The following is a 23,453-nucleotide window of genomic DNA, read 5'->3' on the forward strand; positions in this document are numbered from 1 at the left end:
CCAGGATCTTTTGCCATGTTCTGTCTCTAGGTTCTGTGTCTAGGTTCTGTGTCTAGGTTCTGTCTTTTGTTGTCTTGTTGCATCTGTATTTATACCAGTTGATTCAATCCTATCAATCTCTAGTCCAAAGGTTAGGGTGTTTCTTATCTCCATTCCAGGGAGTAAAGATTATGTAGCTTAAGCATGATTGTTTGTAGTTAAAGAGATTAATTACCGGCCTGGCACTTAGTGAAGCGGTTTTATTCCCTCCCTAACTTCAGGGGAAAATCTCTACCTGGGGAAACAACCTTTCTCGGAGAGGTGACCTTGGTTAAAACACATAGTGCCAAGAAGGTGAGCAAACATATTAAGAACAGTATGCCATATATGCCAGGTCCCTTGAAACAGCAAGGATGGACTGGCTCCCGGCACTGTACTGAGATTTTTATTTTACTTTCCTTTTTATTGACTTTATTGGGGTGACACTAGTTAACAAAATTATAGGGGTTTTAGGTACACAATTCCACAACCATCATCTGTACACTGTACTGTGTGCTCACCACATCAAGTCTGTACTAAGATTTTTTAAAACAAGAATAATTTAGAGTGGGGGAAAGAAAGCCCCGCATGATCAGTGGTGTTGAAACGGACACTTCAATGAAGAGTGGTCACTGCTCCTCAGCAAGGACTTGCATGTCCTATAGGGCTGAGGTGCTGCTGAGGAGACCGGACTTGATGAATTTAGAATAAAGAAGAAAACAAAAACTGCCCAACAATACTCTCATGTGGCATGATATTAGCTGTAAATATACCCCAAGGGTAGAGATTAACACACTGGTTGAACTTCCAAAAGGGGCTGCATCATAAAAAAACTAAAAGTACACCAAAGATTTATATCGAAATGTTGACAACTATCTCTGGATAGCAAGATTATGGGTATTATTTACATTCTATAGGAGATGTTTCTGTAATTTTAAAAGTTCTTTTATAAATGAGGTCCCCTGCCCGGCTGGCATGGCTCAGTGGTTGAGCATTGACCTATGAACCAAGAGTTCATGGTTTGATTCCGGTCAGGGCACATGCCCAGATTGTGGGGTCGATTCCCAGTACAGGGCGTGCAGGAGGTAGCTGATCAATAATTCTCTCTCATCACTGATGTTTCTCTGTCTCTCTCCCTCTCCTTTTCTGAAATCAATAAAAATGTTTTTAAAGAATAAATAGGAGGCCCCCTTTCTGTGTCCAAGGACTGTGGTGTAACCCGGAAGTCGCAGCCTTGGGTAGAGCTGAGCCTCGAAAGTCAGGTTTGGAGAAGCCACTCTCCGGTCCCTGATCGAGCTGGACTTGGTCACCACATCTGTGTTATGCCTGCCAGGCTAAGCCCTCACTGGTGACTCAGACACCAATCCTGTCATGATGTCCCACATTTCAGCACTTCTCAACTCTGGAGCCACAATATAAGCAGAATGAAGATTTCCTCCCCGTGGCTAACCACCCTGACCACCGGGCAGCAGGAGCCTATGGGCGCCATGCCACACCGCCTGGGCACAGATCCTGGAGCCGGCCAGCTAATGCCTCATTATTATTATTTGGAAGAATAAATCCTAGGAAAGATCCCTGCCACCCTAAGTGACCCCACACTCACAGGGTGGGCCCCACTACAGCCTGGGCTCCAATCCTAGAGAATGACCTACTCTAGCCCACCCCCACCTTCTAGTTCCCTGAGATGCCTTTTACCCGAAGCAGGCTTCTTTATCTTGCCCACCAAACCAATTTCCTCATTGTTTATATCAACCTAAACTTTTAAAAGTTTATGTGAGAAGTGAAGGGAATGTGTATGTTATGTTTTGAAACTGAGAAAAGTAGTAGTAGAGCAGAAAACCCAGGCTGCACCTGGATGCAAGGGGGCAAAGAAGAACAATGAAGCAAACCAGCCTGTGAGCAGGGCAAGACTTCAAACATTTCCGCTCCCCCAGGCCAGCCAGGTCTGGCCAACCCAGCCTGGCCCAGTCAGCAGGCGCCCGGCACATCCCCCGGCCAGCTGAGCAAACTGGACCTGCAAAGAATAGTTGCCTTTCATACTCCATTACCCCTGAGTGCTGGGCAGGCCAAGGCTTTTGAAAAGCAAAAGAGAATGTTTTGCATGAAGTATTTGACTAAAACAGACGGTGTCTCTGTCTGAGAGGATGAAAAACCTCAGGCCATCTTTAGGAGCAGACAGTCCCCCAGTGTCCTCATGACCCTCAGGTCCAGGAGACCTAGTGCCGTCACCAGGGGGACTTTAAGGAAGCGTCGGGCCTACCTGAGCAGGCCTGGCAAGTTAAAGCCTGAATTCACACGTATGTGGACTGAGAGTCAAAGTTGGTGCTAAGAGCCCAGTACGCTTACGCAAGACCAACCGCAACTGCTTTTGTGAGAAGGAAGAGCTGCAACTGAGTGTCCCCAGAGGGAACTCCTCTTACGCATAGAGCCCACCTTCTTTCTTGCTGTGACCTATGCTTGTTATTGCTAATTTTGAAGTATTTTAAGAATACTCCCTAATGGAAAACAAAAGAGCATAAAAGTTAGGAATAAAACTTGAAATCAGGCAGACCTGGGTTAAATTCATGGCTCGGCGAGTTACTACTTGACTTTAGGTAAATTAATTCATTTCTCTGAATCTCAGTCTCCTCATCTCTAACATGGAAAACCACTAGGACTGCTGTATGGATTACATAAGATAGTGTACACAGAGCACCTGAATAAGGCCTAAGTAGAAATGGTAACATATTTAGTGCCTGGCACTAAATTACAGAGAGCACTTAACTGGCAATTACTGAACGAGTGAGTGGTGTTTCCAAGGGAAATAGGAAGATGAAGTTGTAAAATATTTGTACTGATCCATGGGAGCCACATGACACATGGAAGCACGTCAGCTCTGGGTCAGACACCCGGGGGAACTTGAGCAAGGCACTGTAGCTTCTCGAGACTCCAGTTCCACGTCTGTAAACTCTGGGATAATACCACTTATCCTGGGCTTGCTCTGCCACTGCCCAGCTCTGACTTTGGGTAAACTCCCGTCTTTAATAAGACCCACGTCATAGGGCCTCATGCTAAATAAGTGATGAAGGATGTAAGTATTCAGCACAGGCCTGACACACAGCAAAACCTGTTAGCAGCAGCTCCTCAGGGCCACTTGCAGGATTCTGAGAGGAGATGAGGAGGGAAAGGAACCCAAGGCCTGAAGGAGAATGCCTCACAAGATACCTGTGCAGGTAGAGGATGCAGGGAGTGGGGCACAATCATTCAACAACTCCTTGGTTTGAGTAATGGAATAACATACCCAAGTCCCTGCTTTCAAGGAGCTTATATTCCAGTAGGAGGGAAAAGGCAGCCAAGGAACACGTAAAGCATGGGAAGTAGGGAAAAGAGGGGGAAGCACAGGGCCAGAGAGAGCCAACTTGGGGCAGAGGGAGTAGGGAGGTGAATGAAAGGCCTCCCTGACTAGGTAACAGCTGAGCAAGAATCAAGACAGGGCAAAAAGCTGCACAGATTTCTGAGGCAAGCGAAAGGCAGAAGGAAAGGGACAGGCAAAAACAAAGGCCCAGCAGGGGGAGTGGCCTGGTGAGTGAACAGTTGGCCTGTGAAGATGGAGCAGAGCCTGCAGGTGTAACCACAGAAATAGCTTCAAATGGTCCTGTCCTGTTTAACAAGACACTGAGTTGTTTTTCAGTCACAAGAGACCAAAACTGCAGGTCATGCAGCTGAAGCATGTGCAGAGAAGAGAACTTTGGCCTCCAGCTGCACCTGGAACCGGTCTCACCACCTGTCCCCATCTCCCCACCGCCCCGTAAGCCACCCCAAGCTCTCTCCCCAACACACATACATACACGGAAGGACCTGGATATAACCGGAACCTGAACACGGTGCCCTTTCAGAAGTGAAGGGTCCGCTGTCCAGGAAGATCCAGTGCTGACTCCTCCTACCATAAATGGCCAAGTTCCAAGGTCCTCCAATTAAAACTTGCCTCACCAGGCCTTTGGCACACTTGGTCCCCCTAACTCCTTAAAATCCCTTAACCTAGTCCAGGGAATAATAAGAGGGATTTGAGGCACTATTAAGTCTCCCAGATTCTCAGTTGGTCAATAAACTTTCCTTACTCCAAACTCTGACATTTTGAGTTTTGGCTTTCGAAGCATCAGGCACACAAACTTGGGTTCTGTAAGGTGGGGAGGTGAAAGGGAGGCAGCCTACTCATAGAGGACTGTGCTAGTCACTGCAAAAATTCTGGCTTTTAATCGGGTCTGGGTAGAAGACAGCAGGGGCAAGAGGAGGGAGCCAGTTATGTGGCTATGACAGTAGATGGGATGACTTTGGGGCTGCCCACAGCTGCCTCAGGCCAGTGGGAATTCTCAGTGTAGATCAGGAATGACCCTCAGTCCCTGTCTTCCCCACCTTCCCCATGAGAACTTCCTGTTTTCACCACCCCCATCCACCCACAAGCAAAAATTCAGAAAGATGTTTTGAGCTGCAAAAGGGTACTAACTTCCTCAATGCCCGTCAAAGTGCCATACACTGTACATATTACTTTATTCTTCACCACATTTCTGCAATCCCAGTTTCACAGATAAGGAAACAGAAGTACAGGGAACCGGAGAAACTAAACCTAGATTCCTAAGCCAATGCGGCTTTTGGTGGCACCATGCAGCGTCCTTGCTGGGACATTCTGTCACCTGATACCTGGCAAAGGAAGATGGTACTGAGCTGGACTCTATGCTAGAAAGGCTTCCCAGGGCAATGAAAATGCCTGATCAGAGTTTCTGATGAAGAAAGGCATAAAAGGCTCAAACACGCCAGGCTGTAATTCCATACCTCAAGCCAATGAGCCAGAGACGCCAGACCGTTCAATTCCTTCCTCTTCTGTCCTCACGCTGACTGAGAGCAATGTCAGACACCAAGAAAGTGTGCGGGAGACACATGCCCCTCCCCCTCTCCCGTATGGGACTGTGGACTAAAGGGGAAGCCGCTCCTGACTTCTCACTGGCTGGCCAGTGACCCAGCGGGGCACTCCTGGAACGGGCACTCTGCTTTCGCTTCTTCAAATTACAAAGAACCACAACAGGGTCACTTTTCGTTCCCCACCTACAGGCTCAGAAACCCAGGCGAAGGCCAGCTGGGCCTTTGGTCTCCATGGGGGCATCCCGAGGACTCAGCTGAAGTAGAATTTGTTTTATTTTTTAAAATATATTTTTATTGATTTCAGAGAGGAAGGGAGAGGGAGAGATAGAAACATCAATGATGAGAGAATCACTGATCAGCTGCCTTGTACACATCCCCTACTAGGGATCGAGCCCACAACCTGGGCATGTGCCCTGACTGGGAATCAAACAGTGACCTCCTGGTTCATAGGTTGATGCTCAACCACTGAGCAACACCAGCTGGGCAGAATTTGTTTTATTTTAAATCATTATGTTGCCAGATATCACAGTCTGAACCCAGAAGAGCATGTATAAAACCCAATATCTGGATTCAAAAGTGTTAGCTAGTAAGGGAAGGAAAAGGGACCAGATACCTAACATGAAGTCACAACCACCTTTCAAAATAGTGATCTTGCCACTCATTCAACACATACTCACTGAGCATAAACATTGTGTCAGCACTGTTCCAGGTGCTCTGGAAGGAGGTGAAGTAGAGAAACAACTGCCTTCGTGAAGCTTACAAGGGGAAGCAGGCACATTCAAAACAGGGAGGTTCAGTAACCTGCCAGATCCTAGGGTTCCCGGGGTTTGAATCCAGCTTGCTCACACTCTACTTACCTCTGTTTACTAGGAATCTGGTGCCCTGCTGTAATTAATAGGGTTTTGGGGTAAGGGTGGGGGCTGAGGGAGACAGGGGAGGGAATTGCTGAAAAGGGGGTATTTTCTTTTGGTGGGTGTTTGACAATCACTGTGGGATCTGTGCTGGATTATAGCAGCAAAGCATCAGGAGGAAATACGTACTTAGCTTGGCATCAAGACTTATATCCAAGCCAAAACTCACTAAGCCTCTCTGGGTTTCACTTTGAATATCTCTAAAAAAAAAAAAAAAGGAGGTTAGCCAAGCAGGAATAGTAACTGAATTCCTCTTACCTAACAATTCAAGCTTATTCAGAGTGGCCGAAGCCACATGTGGGCTGAGCAGAAAGAGCCACAATTGATTAGTGATGTCTGCTAGGAGCGTAGAACAGTGATTAACCTGGGTGATCATCTGAGGCCTCTCCCACTTCTGATGATTTAAGGTATCTGAGTGGGAGTCATTTCAATTTTGATGACAGAATTAAAAACCTCTTCTTTCATGACTTTCTAACCAATTCACAGAATGTTCCTTAACGAGACAGACTGCCAATTTTCTGACATGACACTGGAGATACTGTTGTGTTTAATTTTTAACTTTAAACCGTCTGTTACTATGGCATTTTTACAAGAACCTAGAAGTTTTGTTCTTTACATGCTCCCACTGAACAGTTCATCCTCACCACTGGGACTTGTGGTAGTGTTCCCAAAGGTCTCCCAATCCATATGCCATTTGCAGTGTGGCCTTGCCAATCTGCCAGCAAGGAGTGATCTATTCCCCTTCCCTAGAACACATGCTAGGTAGACCCTGTGGCTGCTTTGACAAATAAAATTGTTTCAAAATTATAAGTTAGTTAATTTAAAAAATATTTTTTTAAAGAAAGGCCTGGTAGCTTCCACTTTTGCACACTATCATGGAAGGAGCCCACTATCTGAGGCTGTCATGCTGTAAGGAGGCCCAAGGCAGACACACTGAAGGGCCATGTGGAGGGAGGGGGAAAGAGAGAAAACAGAGAAAAAAATCCCGAAGGAAAGAACATTAAATAGCTGTCAAATACATTTATGAAATAACTAGAGGCCCGATACACAAAATTTGTGCAAGAGTAGGCCTTCACAGCCCTGGCTGCCTCAGCCCTCACAGCCCCAGCGACCTCGAGGCCCTGCCCCCTGCCCACTGGTGGTTCCGGAAGGTCGTGCCGCTGTCCAGTCTAATTAGCATATTAGCTCTTTATTATATTGAATAAAATAAACAGAGCCTTTTCACCCTAAGAAGAATTAAGATATTATTTTCTCAAAAGGCTGATATAACACCAAAGGTAAAGAAAGAAGATGAAGTCTGTATGTTTTGCAAGCCCAGGAAGCACTTACTCTAGATAAGCTCTATAAAGTTCCACATCTATCGAATGCTAGTTACAGTCAGTATAAAGAATACAGGTCTAGAAATGGCCTACACACTATAGACCATGAGGGCTATGCCTGGAAGACAACACCAGGCAGGCACTGGGCTGAATCTACTAGATAACCCAAATACTAGGCTGACTTTTCTTTTCATTGACATATAACATCTAAGGTAGTACACAAATAGTAAATGTACAGCTTAAAGAATGTTTATACCCGGATTAAGGTAAAGAAGATTCCTAATACTCCAGAAAGTTCCCTTGTGCCCTTCCCAATCAATAACCAACCCCACCTGCACCCCCTACTCCACAGCCAGGAGTAAACACAATTCTGATCTTCATCACTATTGATTATTTTGGCTTGTTCTTGAATTGCACTTAACTAGAATCATACATTATGTGGTATTTTCAGTCTGCCTTCTTTTATTCATCACAGGGTTACCTTGTCTTGAAGCAGAAAACTGGAACCTGAGGTTTACTTTCAGGAAATCCCCCTCTGATGTCACAGACCTGAATGCCAACTACTCTGATTTTACTGGCTATACTTCCTGCACTCTTCTGAGCACGAGCTATTTAAAATTTATAGCAAAACAGAATCTTGGATTGTAAAAGCTTTCCTTCACAATAAACCAAATCTTTTAAAGGTATGAACATCTATTCAATCTTAGCACAGCCTCTGATCTGACACTATAAAAGTATTATCTTTCCCATATTGAGTGTAAAATTCCTCAAATGTATTTTTCTTCCACGGAATCCACCCATTCTAAAGAATCCTCAAATCCTGAAATAAAATAAACTATTGATTCTGTTAGTACTTTTGATTAATAAGGGGTTAAGCTTTAGGAAAATCTCAGAGGCAGACTGAGGCCCTAAATTCAGATGAATATGGGTCAGAACGGACAGGAGAGAGACAAGAGTACAGCAAGAAGTTACATGTACAAGATTCTTAAGCTGAACTAACTGAATTAGATTCTGGGATCTGCCACTTCTAGCTGGGTGACCTCGGGCAAATCATTACTCCACTCTGTGCCTCAATTACTTCACTATAAAATGGGAATAACCTCATAGGATTGTTGCAAGGATTAAATGTTAACGTATATATAAAGCTCTTAGGAGACCACATGGCACATAATAAGCACTCAGTAAAAATTAAGCTGAAAGAGCTGTAAGAGAGCGACTATTCCACAAAGGTTCTGAGCCAGTCCTAGCAGTCACCAAGACATTCAGTACAGTGCTTCTCAAGATATTTCCTTTTTAACCCTTCATAAACTGATACTTTTGTAAAATGCAAGCTCACATGCTTGAATGTCAGGGAAATACCAAATTGCTCTAAATGTTTCTGAATGTTTACTCTCACTTTCTGTGCTTATCTCATCAGAGCCCAGTAGCTGCTCAGGGACTGGCGCTGGTGTGCAGAGTGAATGTTGAGGAGCACTGTTCCAGCACACAAGGACTCACAAGCCAGCTGAGAACTCAGCCAGCAGGTTAAACAGAATTAGGAAAACGTGTTAGTAAAGAAAACCAACCCCGAAAGTAGGGGCAAGAGGATGACTTGAGGGTCAACAAGCTAAGAGAAAATAACCCCAACAGGCTAAACCTGAAAAACAAAACTGACGGCCAGAGCAAAAAGCCAACTGGTCCTTTCCCCCACAGGCGCTCCAGGGGGTGCGCCCAGAACACATGTCGGCCTGGAAGTCATCAGCCCCACAGGGAGCAAGAGAAATGAAGAAAGTAGGCAGAACTGACTCCGGTTTCCTGAGAAAGAAGTCCTCTCAGGAATAAGAAGCCACCCTAAGCACTCACCAAGCTTTGAGAATGTCAACCACGGCACACAAAGGCCAGAGTTTCTTCTCTGCCAAAGAAAACTGGCAAACCCTTCCTTTGGTGACGTGGGACTGCGCACGCCCCGCCCCACATATCCACCTACACACACACCCGTCACATACCTGTGGTTTTAGGAGGCTCCTGAGGTCCGCCTTGCCAGCCATACTGTGGGTATCCTTGGTAGGGGTACCCCTGAGGAGGGGGGTAAGGTCCTCCCATAGGTCCTGGAGGGTAGGCTTCAGGCCCCATTGGTGGTTGTGGATAAGGTGGGTACGGGGCCGTCGGACCAGGGCCCGAATACGGTGGAGGGTTCCCTGGGTTCATTAGGGAACTGCAGAATATACCTAAAAGACAAAGAAAAAAATTATTTGCATTTAACCAGTGGAAATCATTAGGAAACGGAATTTCAACCCAAGAGATCTTTTATAAAATGCCGTAAAGGTATTTCAAACCTCTTGCAAATCTGCAGCTCTGCCCATTGTGTTTCCTTCTCACCATCATAATTGGCAAATATCTTCCGTATCTGTTTATTTGCCTTTGTCTGACTTCCCCACTAGACGATAGGCTAGGAGAGCAGAGATCAGGCCTCTTCTGAATCATCACCATGACCCTAGCATTGTGCCTGGTACAAGGCAGGGACCTCAATAAATGTGTTGAGTGAAGAACAGGATATTATTTTGTGTTTCAATTGCCTGAAATGTCCATAAATGTGACTGGACAGCTCTAAGAAGAAAGCACAAGGTCTAAAAGCACTAATTATAAGTCAGATCAGCAGACGCTGACCCAGTACTAGCAGTCCTCCAATAAACAGGGTTGGGCCACATGGGGTTTTCTAACAAGCAGCACTGCCAGCAGCGACCGACCAAAGTGTGTAACTGCCGCCACTGCCCTGGGCACTGGGTGATCTGGTTGCTCCCCGGACCCATACCTCTAAGCAGCTGAGCAGCCTGCTCAGTCATCTCTGGACACGGGCAGAGCTGTCTACCGAGGATGCTGAGCATCTCCCCTGACCATGCAGGCTGCTGGGACCTTGGAGCGGCTCACCAGGAACCCCCACTTGTGTTTATAGGTTCCTGTTCTCAGTGGCTTGCTTCTGTGAGGGAGGCCATTGCTTCCCAGCCTGTTAACCATTCCCCTGATTGGGCTTCTAGTCTGCAGGGCCAGCACCTCATTTCCGTCATGCTGTGGCCGCCACAGTGCCCAACACAATGACTTCCAGAGGAAAGCATTACGGGGAATGCAAAGCCCACACCGGATGAACAGGGAGATGCCTGTCATCTTGCTGCCTTGTGCTATTACCCATCTCTAGTATTGCTATTAAACTTCTTACCTATTTGCGTTTCTTCTATCCCTAATAAATAGTAAGTTAATAGAGGGAACAGTCTCATACCCAAAACTTATTATTTTGAATATTACTAAATACTCAGTAAATACTTAATTTAGTAAATACTTAGTATTTACTAAATTTTACTTAATTCTTTTTCATAACATGCAAATAAGTGACTCTATATGACTCTACATTAAGAACAGAATAGCCATTAAGTAAGGATCCTCAGAAAAATCTGAATTAAAATTAACAGACTTTGTTGGCTACCCACACAACAACCACATCCTCCCTTAGTAACAGGAGTCAGATTTCCAGTTTAGGCATCATCCATTCTTCCTGCAGTTCATGTACTTAGGGAAGCTTATCCTGTACCAGCTCCAACTTAACCTAAGTCAGTCCAGGTCACCCGTCCTTTTGCATCAAGATTGATTCAAAGGAATCCAGGGTTAAGCCTATCACAAATGGCATCCTTGGCCACTGGGATTGGTCCTGAAGTGGTCTGGTCAGCTAAACGCGTGGGGGCTCTCTAACACACTCCCAACGTCCCCTTCCCCTTAGCACAGGCACACATAAAGTCTGGCAAGGACATGTCCTACAAAGTTGCTGACAGCCAATGTTCAGACCTCGTGAGGGAGCCAGTCTCAAAATGAAGTAGGCACTTGAGAAAGGCAGAGCAGAAAGAAGGATCCTCAGATGACTTTACTTATTTATTTTATTTTATTATTTTACTAGAGCCCAATGCATGAAATTTCGTGCAAGAGTAGACCTTCCTTTCCTCAGCTGCCGGCACCAGCTTCCCTCTGGCACCTGGGACCCAGGCTTCCCTCGCAGCCCTGGCTTCAACCCGATTAGATCTGTGCTGGTCTAATTAGCATATTATGCTTTTATTATTATAGATCTTATTTTTTAAATTGCCATTATTTTTTTTAATTAAAAAAATTGATTTCAGAAAAGAACGGAGAGGGAGAGAGAGATAGAAACATCAATGATGAGAGAGAATCATTGATCAGCTGTCTCCTGCACACCCCACACTGGGGATCGAGCCGGCAACCTGGGCATGTGCCCTTGACCGGAACCAAACCCCGGACCCTTCAGTCTGCAAGCCAACGCTCTATTTACGGAGCCAAACTGGCTAGAGCCAGATGATTTATAACAGGCTCTTAAATCACACTGAAGCCCAGCCTAACCTAAACTGCCTCTATAGGATTTACAATCCTAGGAACCTTCTGAATGACATTCAACCACGCACATGCATCATGCAGTGCTGACTGTGTCTGACACTGTGCTACACAGTGGGGTATATGAATACAGCTCATACTCTTCTCTTGAGTAACTGGTTAAAAAAAACAAACAATAAGGATAGTGATTTTTAGAAAAAGTAGTAAACAGAATGTTGGGTAGGAGTAGGGGCCTAAACGCAGTAGAAGGAGGGAGTGGGGAGAGTGTCACTTGAGGGAGGTGAAAATTGAAACTTTTAAATACAGAATCAGAATGGTTTGAGGGCATCTATTTTGACCGCAATTGCAGTCTGTTCCCTATTTTGGAGATCTCTTATTTTCCCAGGGGATTGACAGGAATTCAGAAAAGAACTAGAATTCTTTCCCTTCTCTGTTCTCTGGTCTATGCCAACATGGCCTCACCCTCTGACCTGGGAATGGCCTGCCTCCTGACCCTAATGCAAAGGATCACTGGGACTAACTGCAATCATCCCATGCCTTGGGGCATGTGTAATTGCTGACCGTGTCTGTATGTCCTCTCTCCTTCTGAGAAGGCTTTGGAAAAACCTGTGGAAAACCTAGAGAGCCCTGGTCAACACAGAAATCCGTTTTATTAACCCCTTTATGGTCATTCCATTACTTAATTTTTTAAGTCACAGAAGTAGAACACAGCTGCCATGGCTTACTCTTTCCTATAATTTAGTGTGTGTACTGGGGGAGAGGGGTCTTTCAGACTGACCTTATCCCACCAAAACTGTAGTTTAACTCGATTAGTCCAATAAGACCTTACAATACTAATTAGCCTCAGAACTTCAGACCTCAATATTTCATGACTTTTCTTGATCCATCTATTTGCATCTATTCATTATCCCATGTAGTTCTCTCCCTGGGACTCTCAAAACTCTCCCGAATGTATGTGTTCTCCTTCCTTTTCCTCAGTCATGTTTCCCTCTTGTCTTTGGTGTATACCTTTCTCCCTCTGCCTGAGGAATCATAGTGTCTAGGAGGGAAAATCCACTGTACTATTCTGAGGCACTAGGTGCTTTAACGAGCACAAGCCATAGAGGTGCTCTAGCTGCCATACCCCCCTGCAAGCCCCCCTCCCTGCAAACTCTGTCCTTGTGTTCCTAAGACACAGTCACCTTAGAGGAATAAAAATCTGAATCTATTTTCAGTTTCCTCTAAACAAGAACAAAAACAAAACAGTAAGAGAAAGAGAACAGCAAAAGTCACAGAAACAGCATCTGTGCTGGGATCAAAGTCCTTTTGAGAAGCGGGACCTCCCTGATGGGAATCAATTATTCTCAAGCTTGTACAGGAACAAAGCAATATAAAAAACTGCCTAACACTAACACAGTCTAGTACAAACCACTTAACATAAAACACAAATGAGCTTTAAATTTAAGGTACGATACTAAACTTTGTAATATGAACGTTTTCCCTTATAAATTTGGTCAGGTGAAATGTAAGTCCTACTGGAAGGACCCAATGTAAACAGTAGAAATTGTAGCCTTAAAGACAAATCAAAGCTCCAAAAAGAGACAGTGCAAATGGAGTAGCAGCCAAGATCCATTAATAGATTGTATTGAATGACCACTGCTATCCAAAGATCCCATTCAAGACATGTTCAGTGACAGTATTAGCAGATATTCAACGCTACAATGAGAAAAGCAGTAACTATTTTTGGGGGGAAAGTGGTCCATGGAGATAAAATCACTATCAAAAACCTCATCAAAGTAGAGGTGTAGGAAAGAATAGTGCTTTCCGTTATTATTTTAAAATTACCTGGTAGCCTGGCATTGAATCTGTAAGCAGCACACTGGGGAATTTTCCCCTGGAAAAACTAAAGAGACCTAGTGGAAAAAAAGTATTGATAACTAAAAGCGGAGGAGATTCTAAGAAATGACTCGCCCAGTCACCTCACAGTAAAGCCCATATACACAGATCTCTTAATCAATTTTTTATTACCTCATACATAAATGAATGGACAAAGATTATCAGACATTTAGAGAGAGCATGCATTGTAAAAGACAAAGTAGAAGAAAAACACAGAAAACAGAAATAAAACACCCTAATATCCAACAAGAGAAAAGAGTTAAATAAATTATAGTACATCTACATAGTTCTTTCGCCGTCATTTTGACTTGTTTTTGAAGCATTATGTAATATTAATTGGAAGAAAAATTTAAAGCCACATATTCAGCATGATCCCAAGTTTCTTTAATATAAATACTGATATATAGCAAACCTCCAGATAACCCCGATTGCCCACTAAAGGACTACAGAAGGAATGTTCACATATCCAGACCACGTGACATCCATTATCTAGACCAAACGGTCATCTAGAGGATTACCCTTTCTCAAGAATGTACCTGTTACTATGAGAACTCTTAGCATTCTTCTTCAAAACACTCTGGATATTGCCTACTTGTATTTCCAGCTTGCAAACCCTGACCTTTGAATAAATTTTTAGTCTTTATTTCTAGCAAAGCCTCCAGACTCTTTCTGAGTTCATTCCACAATATTCTTGTGGGGGTGGGGAAATAAACCTTGATCCTCATCCTTATAAACAAAAAATAACCCACAATATCATGGATTTATATATGAACGCTAAACAATCAAGCTTTTGGAAGTACATAATGTACTCATGAATTTGGCAGTATTTATCTTATGACCCAGCAACCCTACTCTTAGATCTATACTGAGATAAAATGAGTGCCTAAGTCCACTGAAGACATATGTAACAATGTTCAAAGCAGCTTTAGTTATAATAGCTCCAAACTAAAAACTATCCAAATGTTCACCAAGAGCAGAACCGATAGATTATGGTTTAGTTAGATAACAGAAAATTGCTCAGCAATAATAAAAAAAAGCCCCACAATATTACATACAATAATGTGTGTGTGTGGTGGGGGAGGAGCTAAGAGTTCTTATAATAACAAATACAGACAAAGATGAGCAAAAGAAGCCAGACTCAACAGACGTCACACTGTATGATCCCATTTATGTGAGGTTCAAGAACTGCCAAAATGAGTCTAAAAATATTGACTGAAAGAGGCACAAGAACAGCCTTCTGGGATAATGGAAATGTCTACATCTTGAGCTGAGTCATGTTCACATGAATGCTATGAACTCACTGAGCCGTACATTAAGATTTTCACACTTTAAGTCATACAGTAACAGCACACAGATAAAATCTGGGTAGAAGGAAATATCTGATTGGAATGATAGGCAGTTGTTATTTATTTATATTCATTTTTGTATTTCTAAAAGTTTGACTAAGGAAACCTTTATGGTCTTTTTAAAAATGTATATATTTTTATTTATTTCAGAGAAGAGAGAGGAAGAGATAGAAACATCAATGATGAAAGAGAATCGGTGATAGGCTGCCTCTTGCACTCTCCCTACTGGGGATCGAGCCTGCAATCCAGGCATGTGCCTTGACCAGGAATGTGCCTTGACTTCCTGGTACATCGGTAGATGCTCAACCACTGAGCCACACCGGCCAAGCAAGTTTTCTTATTGCTTTTCATGCTACCACTTTTTTTTTTCTAATGCTACATGCCTTTGTAGACTGCCTATCCACTTCCAGTACCCTGATTTTCTTCCAATTAGTAATCTCTTCCTTGTTGGTAACCTGTTTTATATCTGCTTTTCACAGTGATTTTTGTAATTGTGTGTTGTTTTATTTCACAAGACACCTCAGATCCCTGTTCTTTAAATGTTTTCTTTCTACTTCAAACTGAGAAGTCAGATGTGGGATAAAAAAAGCAAAATTCCCTTGATTACATGCAGACTTTCCCATCTTGTACATGAGCTATGGTCAAAGCCAGACCTTGCTCATCCTTCCATCCTTACCCTATCCTTCTTGAGAATTTACAAATTGTCTTTAAAGTTTAAAAACACGAGATCAGGTCTTATTCTAAAGACCTCCTCTGTGTCTTATTTTAACTCCCTGATTAGCTGGCCTTTTAATAGGATCTTTGTAAATAGGTTATTTTATATTCTAGGTCCCTCAATTTTTCTTGATTCTCATACCCACAATTTTGGGTAGGGTTAGGCTAAAAAAAGCTTTTAGAATTACTGGTTCTGTGCTGCTCTAATCATCTCCTGTTTGCAGTTTTTATAAACCTGTGGACCCAACATTAGTGGTTCCAGGCACTACCGAGATAATGGTAAGAAAGAGACAATTTCTTCTCAGCCTAGTGAGAGAGACAAACATTAACATCAGCAATTAGGAAACCATGCTGAGAGAGGAAACACTTGGTACTGTGAGCTCAAAGCAGAGGCCACAGGTCAGGGGGGTCAAGAATGCTTCTGAAGGGAAGTGATGAACAACTGAGAGTTGAGCATATACACACAGGTCAGAAATAACAATCTGTGAGAAAGAGCTGAACGCATTTGAGGGATTAAACCAGTTCATACCCTGGCCAGTGTGGCTCAGTTGGCTGGAGTGTTGTCCCATGCACGGAAAGGATGATAGAACCCGAAGGTTTCGGGTTTGATTCTTGGTCAGGGCACATACCGAGGTTTTGGGTTCAATCCCCAGTCAGTCGGGGTACATACAGGAGGCAACCAATGATGTTTCTCTCTCACATCATTATTTCTCCCCCCTCCCCCTAAAATCAATTTAAAAACAACAACAATATATCCTTAGGTGAGGATTAAAAGCAACACAACAAACCAGGTTCATTATGGCTGAAGCAGACAGTACTAAATGAGGCCAAAGGTCAGCTCACAAACAGCCTTGCTAAGAGTAGGATCATTTCAGGATTATTGCCGCTTCCTTTTCTATACTTATTCAATCTCTTTTTAAAAGATTCACGTAACTTATGTTTACTTTTTTGATACTATTGGCAAACCTAATACTGTTTATCCACCAATATAAGTACCTACTACATGACAGGCCAAGTACTGGGCATATGAAAGAAAGAACTATCTAGCTGGCTTGCTCTTCCCCTTCAGTACTGCTAATAAATATAAAATTACCTTTCTTATTTGTCGGTTACTGCATCAAGTGGAAAATGCTAGAATTTCTCTAAATTTCAGGGATGAAGATAGTTTGCCTATAAAGACTAAACAAAGTTCACTTTGGGTGGTCCAGAGGGTGGTCACCTCAAAGTTATGCAAATTTACTGAAACTGAGGTACAAGTAGAGCCCAAATGACACCACGGAAAGTCATGCCACACATACATGTGAATATCCGAACCCCAAAGCCAAAGAGCAGGCATTCCAGGACAACAGAACTACACCAGGAGACCTCACAGTTATCATAACATGGACAGGATCTTTGTTTTTATGACTTGTTCATTATTTATAACACATTTTGCTTTGTTCCCATTTCCTAAGTTGTTTTTCTTTTACAGGAGACTGGAAGCAGATGTCCTGTAGTGTTATTTCATTGTTGTCCAAATACTGATTTTGGAGTTGGCCTCCTAAATATTATTAGCCATCCCCTACCTTCAGCACCATCTTTTGTTTGCCAGAGAATTCTACCAGGCCCCAAGCTGTCCTCATATAATCAACGAATGACTAAATATTAGAGCATGTCTTTTGCATCAACATTTTGACTTGTGGCCTTAGAATAGCCTCTCCGTGGAGTACACAATGACACATAGCTTAGAAATGGGACCCTTCTTGAACAAGGACATCAAAATGTACATGGAGCCCTAGCTGGTTTGGCTCAGTGGATAGAGCAGCGGTTCTCAACCTGTGGGTCGCGACTCCTTTGGCAGTCGAACGACCCTTTCACAGGGATTGCCTAAGACCATCCTGCATATCAGATATTTACATTACAATTCATAACAGTAGCAAAATTATAGTTATGAAGTAGCAACGAAAATAATTTTATGGTTGGGTCACAACATGAGGAACTGTATTTAAAGGGCCAGAAGGTTGAGAACCACTGAGATAGAGCATCAGCCTGCAGCCTGAATGGTCCTGGGCTCGATTCCAGTCAAGGGCACATGCCCGGGTTGCAGGCTCAATCCCCAGTAGGGGGTGTGCAGGAGGCAGCTGATCAATGATTCTCTCTCATCACTGATGTTTCTCTCTCTCTCTTCTCCCTTCCTCTCTGAAATCAATATGTATTTAAAAAATGCACATGGAGGCAAAAAATACAATAGTGGATCCTCTATCCCTGAAGCCCCATCCTGGAGTAAGGAAAGGTTCAGAGACTGTCTTATTTTATTTTCCTTTCTCACAAACAATATTTGATATAAAAACTACATACTGCTTTTATTACTCAGTTTACATTAAACTAAAAAGTCTACAAACTATTTAGTAACATGGTTTGCTAAAGCCATTTAGCCATTATCACCAACATTAAAAGAATACAAAAATGTAAGCATTCTCCACTTGTCCTGACACATCAGATTAGAAGTCTGAAAAGTCATACCCATATTAGTTACCCACAGTTTAGCATTATTGGAAAATACTGGGTGGGGCAAAAGTAGGTTTACAGTTGTGAGAATGAGAAGGTTTATTCTTGGATTATTATTTTTTAATTCTTGTATTATTTTCCAGTAGAACAACTGTAAGCCTACTTTTGCCGCATCCTGTATGGCTATAGCCAATCAATCTCACTTCCCTCCAATATTAAACTTGGTAATGTACATCTTAGCATTCTTCCAGCCTTAGACACTGAGGGAATCCAGAGAAGTTTCCTTCACCAGAGGATAATACATCATCTGCTAAAATCTTTTCTTATCAAACTTTCTATACAGAACTTCTGGCTGGATTCAGGACCTGCTGCTCTATAAGATATAAGATCTAAATATTAAACAGCCCTAAAAAAAAAATCAGTCACCTGAAAGTATCAACTAATAAAATAGCCTACCCCTCAGCTGCCCAGGCACTGGTATACCATTCTTCCCTAATGTTTGGAGGAAACATCCTTCTTTTTATAGAGGGTCCATTTTTTTTTCTTACAAATTCTTCAACAAAGACACATTCTTAAGTGAAATCTCAAATAAATAAATGAAAACACCCTATTCTTTGAACCAACAACTTTGTCTTTAGGAATTTAACCTACAGATATATACTACTGCTAGGATGCAAAAAAAACCAAACACAACAAACCCCACCAATTTTATAGACAGAATTTTATACCATACACACATTAGTTGTGGCATTTGTTTATCAGAGCTATATAGTATAAATATTACATGTGTAAAATATACACATCCATATTTATATGATATATAACACCCCAAAGGGCCATCAATATGGGAATGATTAAATAAATCACAGAATTTCCAAACCATGGAACTGCTATTATTTGATCCTTAAGAAGAATGAGATAGAATTACATTTGCTGATACGGACAAGTGCCAACACAGTTAAAAAGCAAATTGCAACACAGAACATTCTACTATCCCATTTGGGTTTAAAAAGTAAAATTCTATTTCTAGACCTGAATAAATTACAGTTATATTAATAAATATAATTATTCATTAAACTATACTTTTGTTATATATATATTTCTATACATATTTAATAATAAAACCCCTATAATAATTTTTTAGTAAAGTCTGCCACATGGCTTTTAAGAAAAAAAAAATCATTTCTTAACTCATTGAGCAGGAAAGCCATGCTTCTAGATCAGCTGTGGGCAGGGTCCGGCCTGTTTGAAATGAATAAAACTAAAAGAAAAAAAGACCGTACCCTTTTATGTAATGATGTGTACTTTGAATTTATATTAGTTCACACAAACACTCCATCCATGCTTTTGTTCTGGCCCTCCGGTCCAGTTTAAGAACCCATTGTGGCCCTCAAGTCAAAAAGTTTGCCCACCCGTTCTAGATGCTTCCAATAACCATCCAACTACCACTGAGAGCAGTTTGTCCCAGTCGCCCCCTGGAAAAACCCAGCTGCAGGGCAAGATCCACAACTGCAAATAGTCCCATTGGTTCCAGGCCAACGTAACCAAAGGCCCCTTTTCCAGTCTTTGTTAGTCACGTGTGGTCCTGTGCAGAAGCCACAGGACTGCCTGAACATAGGATTCCCAATTCTGCTTCTGCCTTCAGTTTCTGGAAGGACTCCCGAGGGTAGGCCTCAGTCCCTTGTCTGACAGCTGACCATGCCAGCAAATCCTGACCACAGCCCCCTTGCCACACTGCTGGGGCGCCCAGTGGAGAGGCACCTCCAGCTTCATCCAATGCCTCAGGGTCAGGGTCTCTGGACAGTACCCCACCAATGCTGTCTAAAAGCAGCAGGGAAGTGAGGTTGGCTCGACAGAAAAAAAGGCTGCGGACCTCTAAATTACACTTAGTCACTGGGACATACAGGGCAGCATTGTAGCCCTGGAACTTCAAATAGCCAGGCCTCAAAGTGACAATGGGGAGAAAATGAGGCCCAGCAAGAGGGAGGATTGAAAGAGAAAGCAGCAGTGACCAAGGGAAATGAAAAGGGAAGAAAGCTGCTAACACAGAAAGTGAGTTGGGGAATGAAAGGCTAGGTTAGAGCAGGGAGAGAGAGAAAAAGGATGAACTCTGCCCCCTGCCAAGTTTAGAGGACACATTAGAAAGAGGACTGGCCCACCCGTCCCAACAAGCCTGACATGGCCACGTCCCAGGCCAGGTCCCCCACCAGCACAGCCCCTGAAAGACTATTTCTGCCCCACGGTCCCCCGTACCCCAGCCCGGACTAGGTTTTGTGGGAGAACTGAAATCTTGATGGCTTAGAAAGAGACCCCTACGGCTTAATGTGCTGGTAATTTAAGCACTCGTGGTTCCTGATGGACACCAAACCAGCCCCGGCTTTGCGCCACCATTAAAGCATGCCCTCCTGGCCCATGGAAGAAGCAGCAGCTCAGCCAGCCCTGCAGGATGGCTGTTAATGGACAAGAGTGAATTTCACTTTACACCAGCAAGTACCACTGGTGCCTACCATGTGCAGCACCCTAAGAGATCATGTACAAGTGCAGGACAGCTCACTCTCCCCTCCTTTCTTCTCTCAATTTTCACAGAATTTTTAAAGGAGCAGGCACTATGGACAACAAAAATTAGAAAACACAAATGCTAGATGATATCTTCAGATTTCTGTCATTAGTACTACCCACAAAGAGTTACTGTATATGTGGAAAACAAGGGGCTCAAAGTATGGGGTACTGATGAACTGAAATAAATTACTGCATCCACCCTGAACTAAAACCTGAGTTTTCCGAGAGCTTACTCACACAGAAAGAACAATATACCACAGCATCAGAGAAGTCACTCCCCTGATGAAAGGACTAGAATTTAATATAGCACACGGTCTGACCACCACTTAGGCCTCCAGGCAAATTTCATATAAAAACACCAGTGGTTTCACACTGACTGTACGTATTTCTTTTTAACACTTAGATTTTTCACTCTGCTGTCTTCCCAGTATCAGAGCCACATGGAGTTTCAGGAGAGGGATTTAAGGGGTCCCTACCCCAAACCAGCCCTACCACCTGCCTACTAACCTCTGAAAAAAAATTCACTTAGTGAATCATATCTTTGGCTGAAGGCAGTATTTATTCTCCCCAAATGACCCTGCCCAAGGTCCTGACACTGGAAACTGCCTGGTAAAGTACTGTGGACCGCACTGGAAATTTAATGTGGCAGAAGTCTAGTACCACTTCCCAGGAATTCTTCTCCCCCCAAACTTTTGCAGTTCCATTGTTCCCCATCCCTGTCTTTCTTTGAACACTGACCACGTGGTCAGATAATTTGCAGTAATGATGTGTTTTCTGGGTCAGTTCTCTTAGGACTAACTAACGATTCTTTAGCATAAATCAACAGAGAACTAATGATAGGCACCTGTGAATAAGGCATTACTCCCCAATGAGTAAATGCAGGTAAATCAAACTCGCCTCTCACCATAACTACCAACGCTCCCTTAAACCACTAATTGAAAGGGTTCAGAAAAATATATATCATCCCTTGTTTTCTGCAGAGTCATACCATAGGCTTGTTGGCCACAGAGACTGTATTCAAACCATTCGCCTCCTTTGCTTGAGGCCTAAATCAGTACAAATATTCCATGTCTCCTAAAGGCTACAAAAAAGAAGTCATTCCAAGCTCATTTCCTTCTGAAGAGCGCTTTGTATATAGTGCCCAAAGCATTGTAAACCTTTCTTGGCTAGAGGCTGGAGAATCAACTCATGCTCAATCCCCGTGCTTCCATACTGCTGTCTTTTAATTGCTGACTCCCATTTTATAGCCAAGCCAATTAGAAGCGCTGGCCCGGCGTGGGGAGCATGAAGGCCTGAGCTCAGTCTGAGAAAAACAAGAAGCCTCTCCCTCTCCTGTCAGAATTTCACTCAAGTGAGAACTATACTTGCCAACAAATGCCAAAAGTCTAAGAGGTGAATATAACATTCTGTACAGTTTCTGGGAACACCAGCAAGCACTTGAAGCTCTATTTGAGCAGTAGGATTGGTGGACTGAAATAGGATAGGGGGTTTTAAAGAAATGGCTATTTTACTCACTTCATTTCATGAGCTTTATTACCTACTTCTGTCTCTGATGAGCTTAATAACAAACTCCTTCAGGGTTGAAAGGATGTCGGGTCCAAAGCCCCATACCTGCTAGGCTACTGATTTACTCTAAGCATTCTAAAAGAGGGGGGAATGAGTGGGGGGAAACCTGGACTGGTTCACATGTGAAATACAAACAGCACATACCCTCAGGCCTGCAGATCTTGATTATAGGCACGATGATAAATCAAGCCCAAATACTCCAGGAAAAACAATAACAAAAAAGCCTTAGGGTTTGAAGGAGGCTTTTACAAAAATTTATAATATCCACCTCTTTTTTTATTTCACTACATCTCAAATTTACCATTCAACCAAGAATTAAAATATTTGCTTTGGGTGAGCTCAAACTTCATACAAGCCTCTCATTAATTCTCTGTAGTACCTCTGTGAAGGGAGGACTGACCCTGTTTCAAGGTCGAGGAAGAATGTTTCAGTGCCAAGAGAGGAGGGCCCTGCCCAAGGCCTTGGGTGACCAAGGTGCAGGCCCAGACTGCTCCGCCGAAGGTCTCTGGCCTACCCTAGTCCTGCCTCTCACCTGGGCCTGGGAGGGCATTTCACTTTCTCAACAGAACACCCAGTCCCAGGAAGCCCTGTTTAGGGGAAACACACTAATTCTTTTTTTTTTCCTTAACTTCTCTACCAATGGGCAAACTTGTGGAGGTGGCAGGGGTGAAAGAAAGCGGAAAATTCCCCCAAACTTTTGACCTACTTAGCGACCTTGGCAGCACATAGTTACAGTGTTTGGGGGAGTGGGGGGTGGACTGTTTCTTTCCAAAGGAAGCAGGATTAGTTGGCTGGTTCAAATATTTCCGAAGAGATTTAGAAAATGGTTAACAATTTTAAAAAAATGTAATATCCAGTATTCTTAATACTGAAGCCCCTGCAAAGCCCCTTTAAAACCACTATTATAACAACGGGGAGGACGCAGACTCATCGGATAAGTAGTAATAGATGGTAAACACGTTGTTCAGGTGACCTGTCTTAAGATTTCTTTTGCGAAGTTCACTCTTCCCAGGTGCCACCACTCCGGATTTGCCCTCCCTCGAGTGCTGGGCAGGTTTCTAAGTTTATACACAAACCAGCTGCGGCCACCTTGGCCAAGTTCTCAACAAAATTCCCTAAAGTTTAGGGCCTACACTACCGTTTACTGTGTGAGATCCCTGGAGGTCCAATTCTGTTTTCTGGAGTTAAACAAATACAAAACAAATTGGTGGGAAGATTCAGCCATTTCACCTCCCAGAAAAAAGAGGTTCCTAAGGTTCAACATAAAATGGACATCAGTGCATTTTTTGAGTCACAGAATCAGTGAATTCCAGAGCTGGGAACAACCTTAAATCACCAAATCATTCCCCTTCAGTAATCAAAATATCTTCCCCTGTTTCTCAGGAAGTTAAGAC

General features: G+C 43.2%; 1 protein-coding gene across 2 annotated transcripts in view; it reads right to left on the reverse strand.

The window, feature by feature from the left end:
• Positions 1 to 9,520, reverse strand: part of CYSTM1 (cysteine rich transmembrane module containing 1) — a 36,719-nt gene extending 27,199 nt beyond the window's left edge. For both annotated transcript variants that reach the window (XM_015569621.1, XM_015569620.1), the window contains exons 1-2: positions 9,460 to 9,520; positions 9,130 to 9,351 (exon numbers count right to left, since the gene is read on the reverse strand). In XM_015569621.1, coding sequence (XP_015425107.1) covers positions 9,130 to 9,351; positions 9,460 to 9,508 — 271 coding nt within the window. In that variant the 5' untranslated portion in view covers positions 9,509 to 9,520. The remainder of the gene's footprint in view (positions 1 to 9,129; positions 9,352 to 9,459) is intronic.
• Between the last annotated feature and the right edge of the window lie 13,933 nt (positions 9,521 to 23,453).

This window comes from Myotis davidii, unplaced genomic scaffold, assembly GCF_000327345.1.
Source record: "Myotis davidii unplaced genomic scaffold, ASM32734v1 scaffold545, whole genome shotgun sequence".
NCBI lineage: Eukaryota > Metazoa > Chordata > Mammalia > Chiroptera > Vespertilionidae > Myotis > Myotis davidii.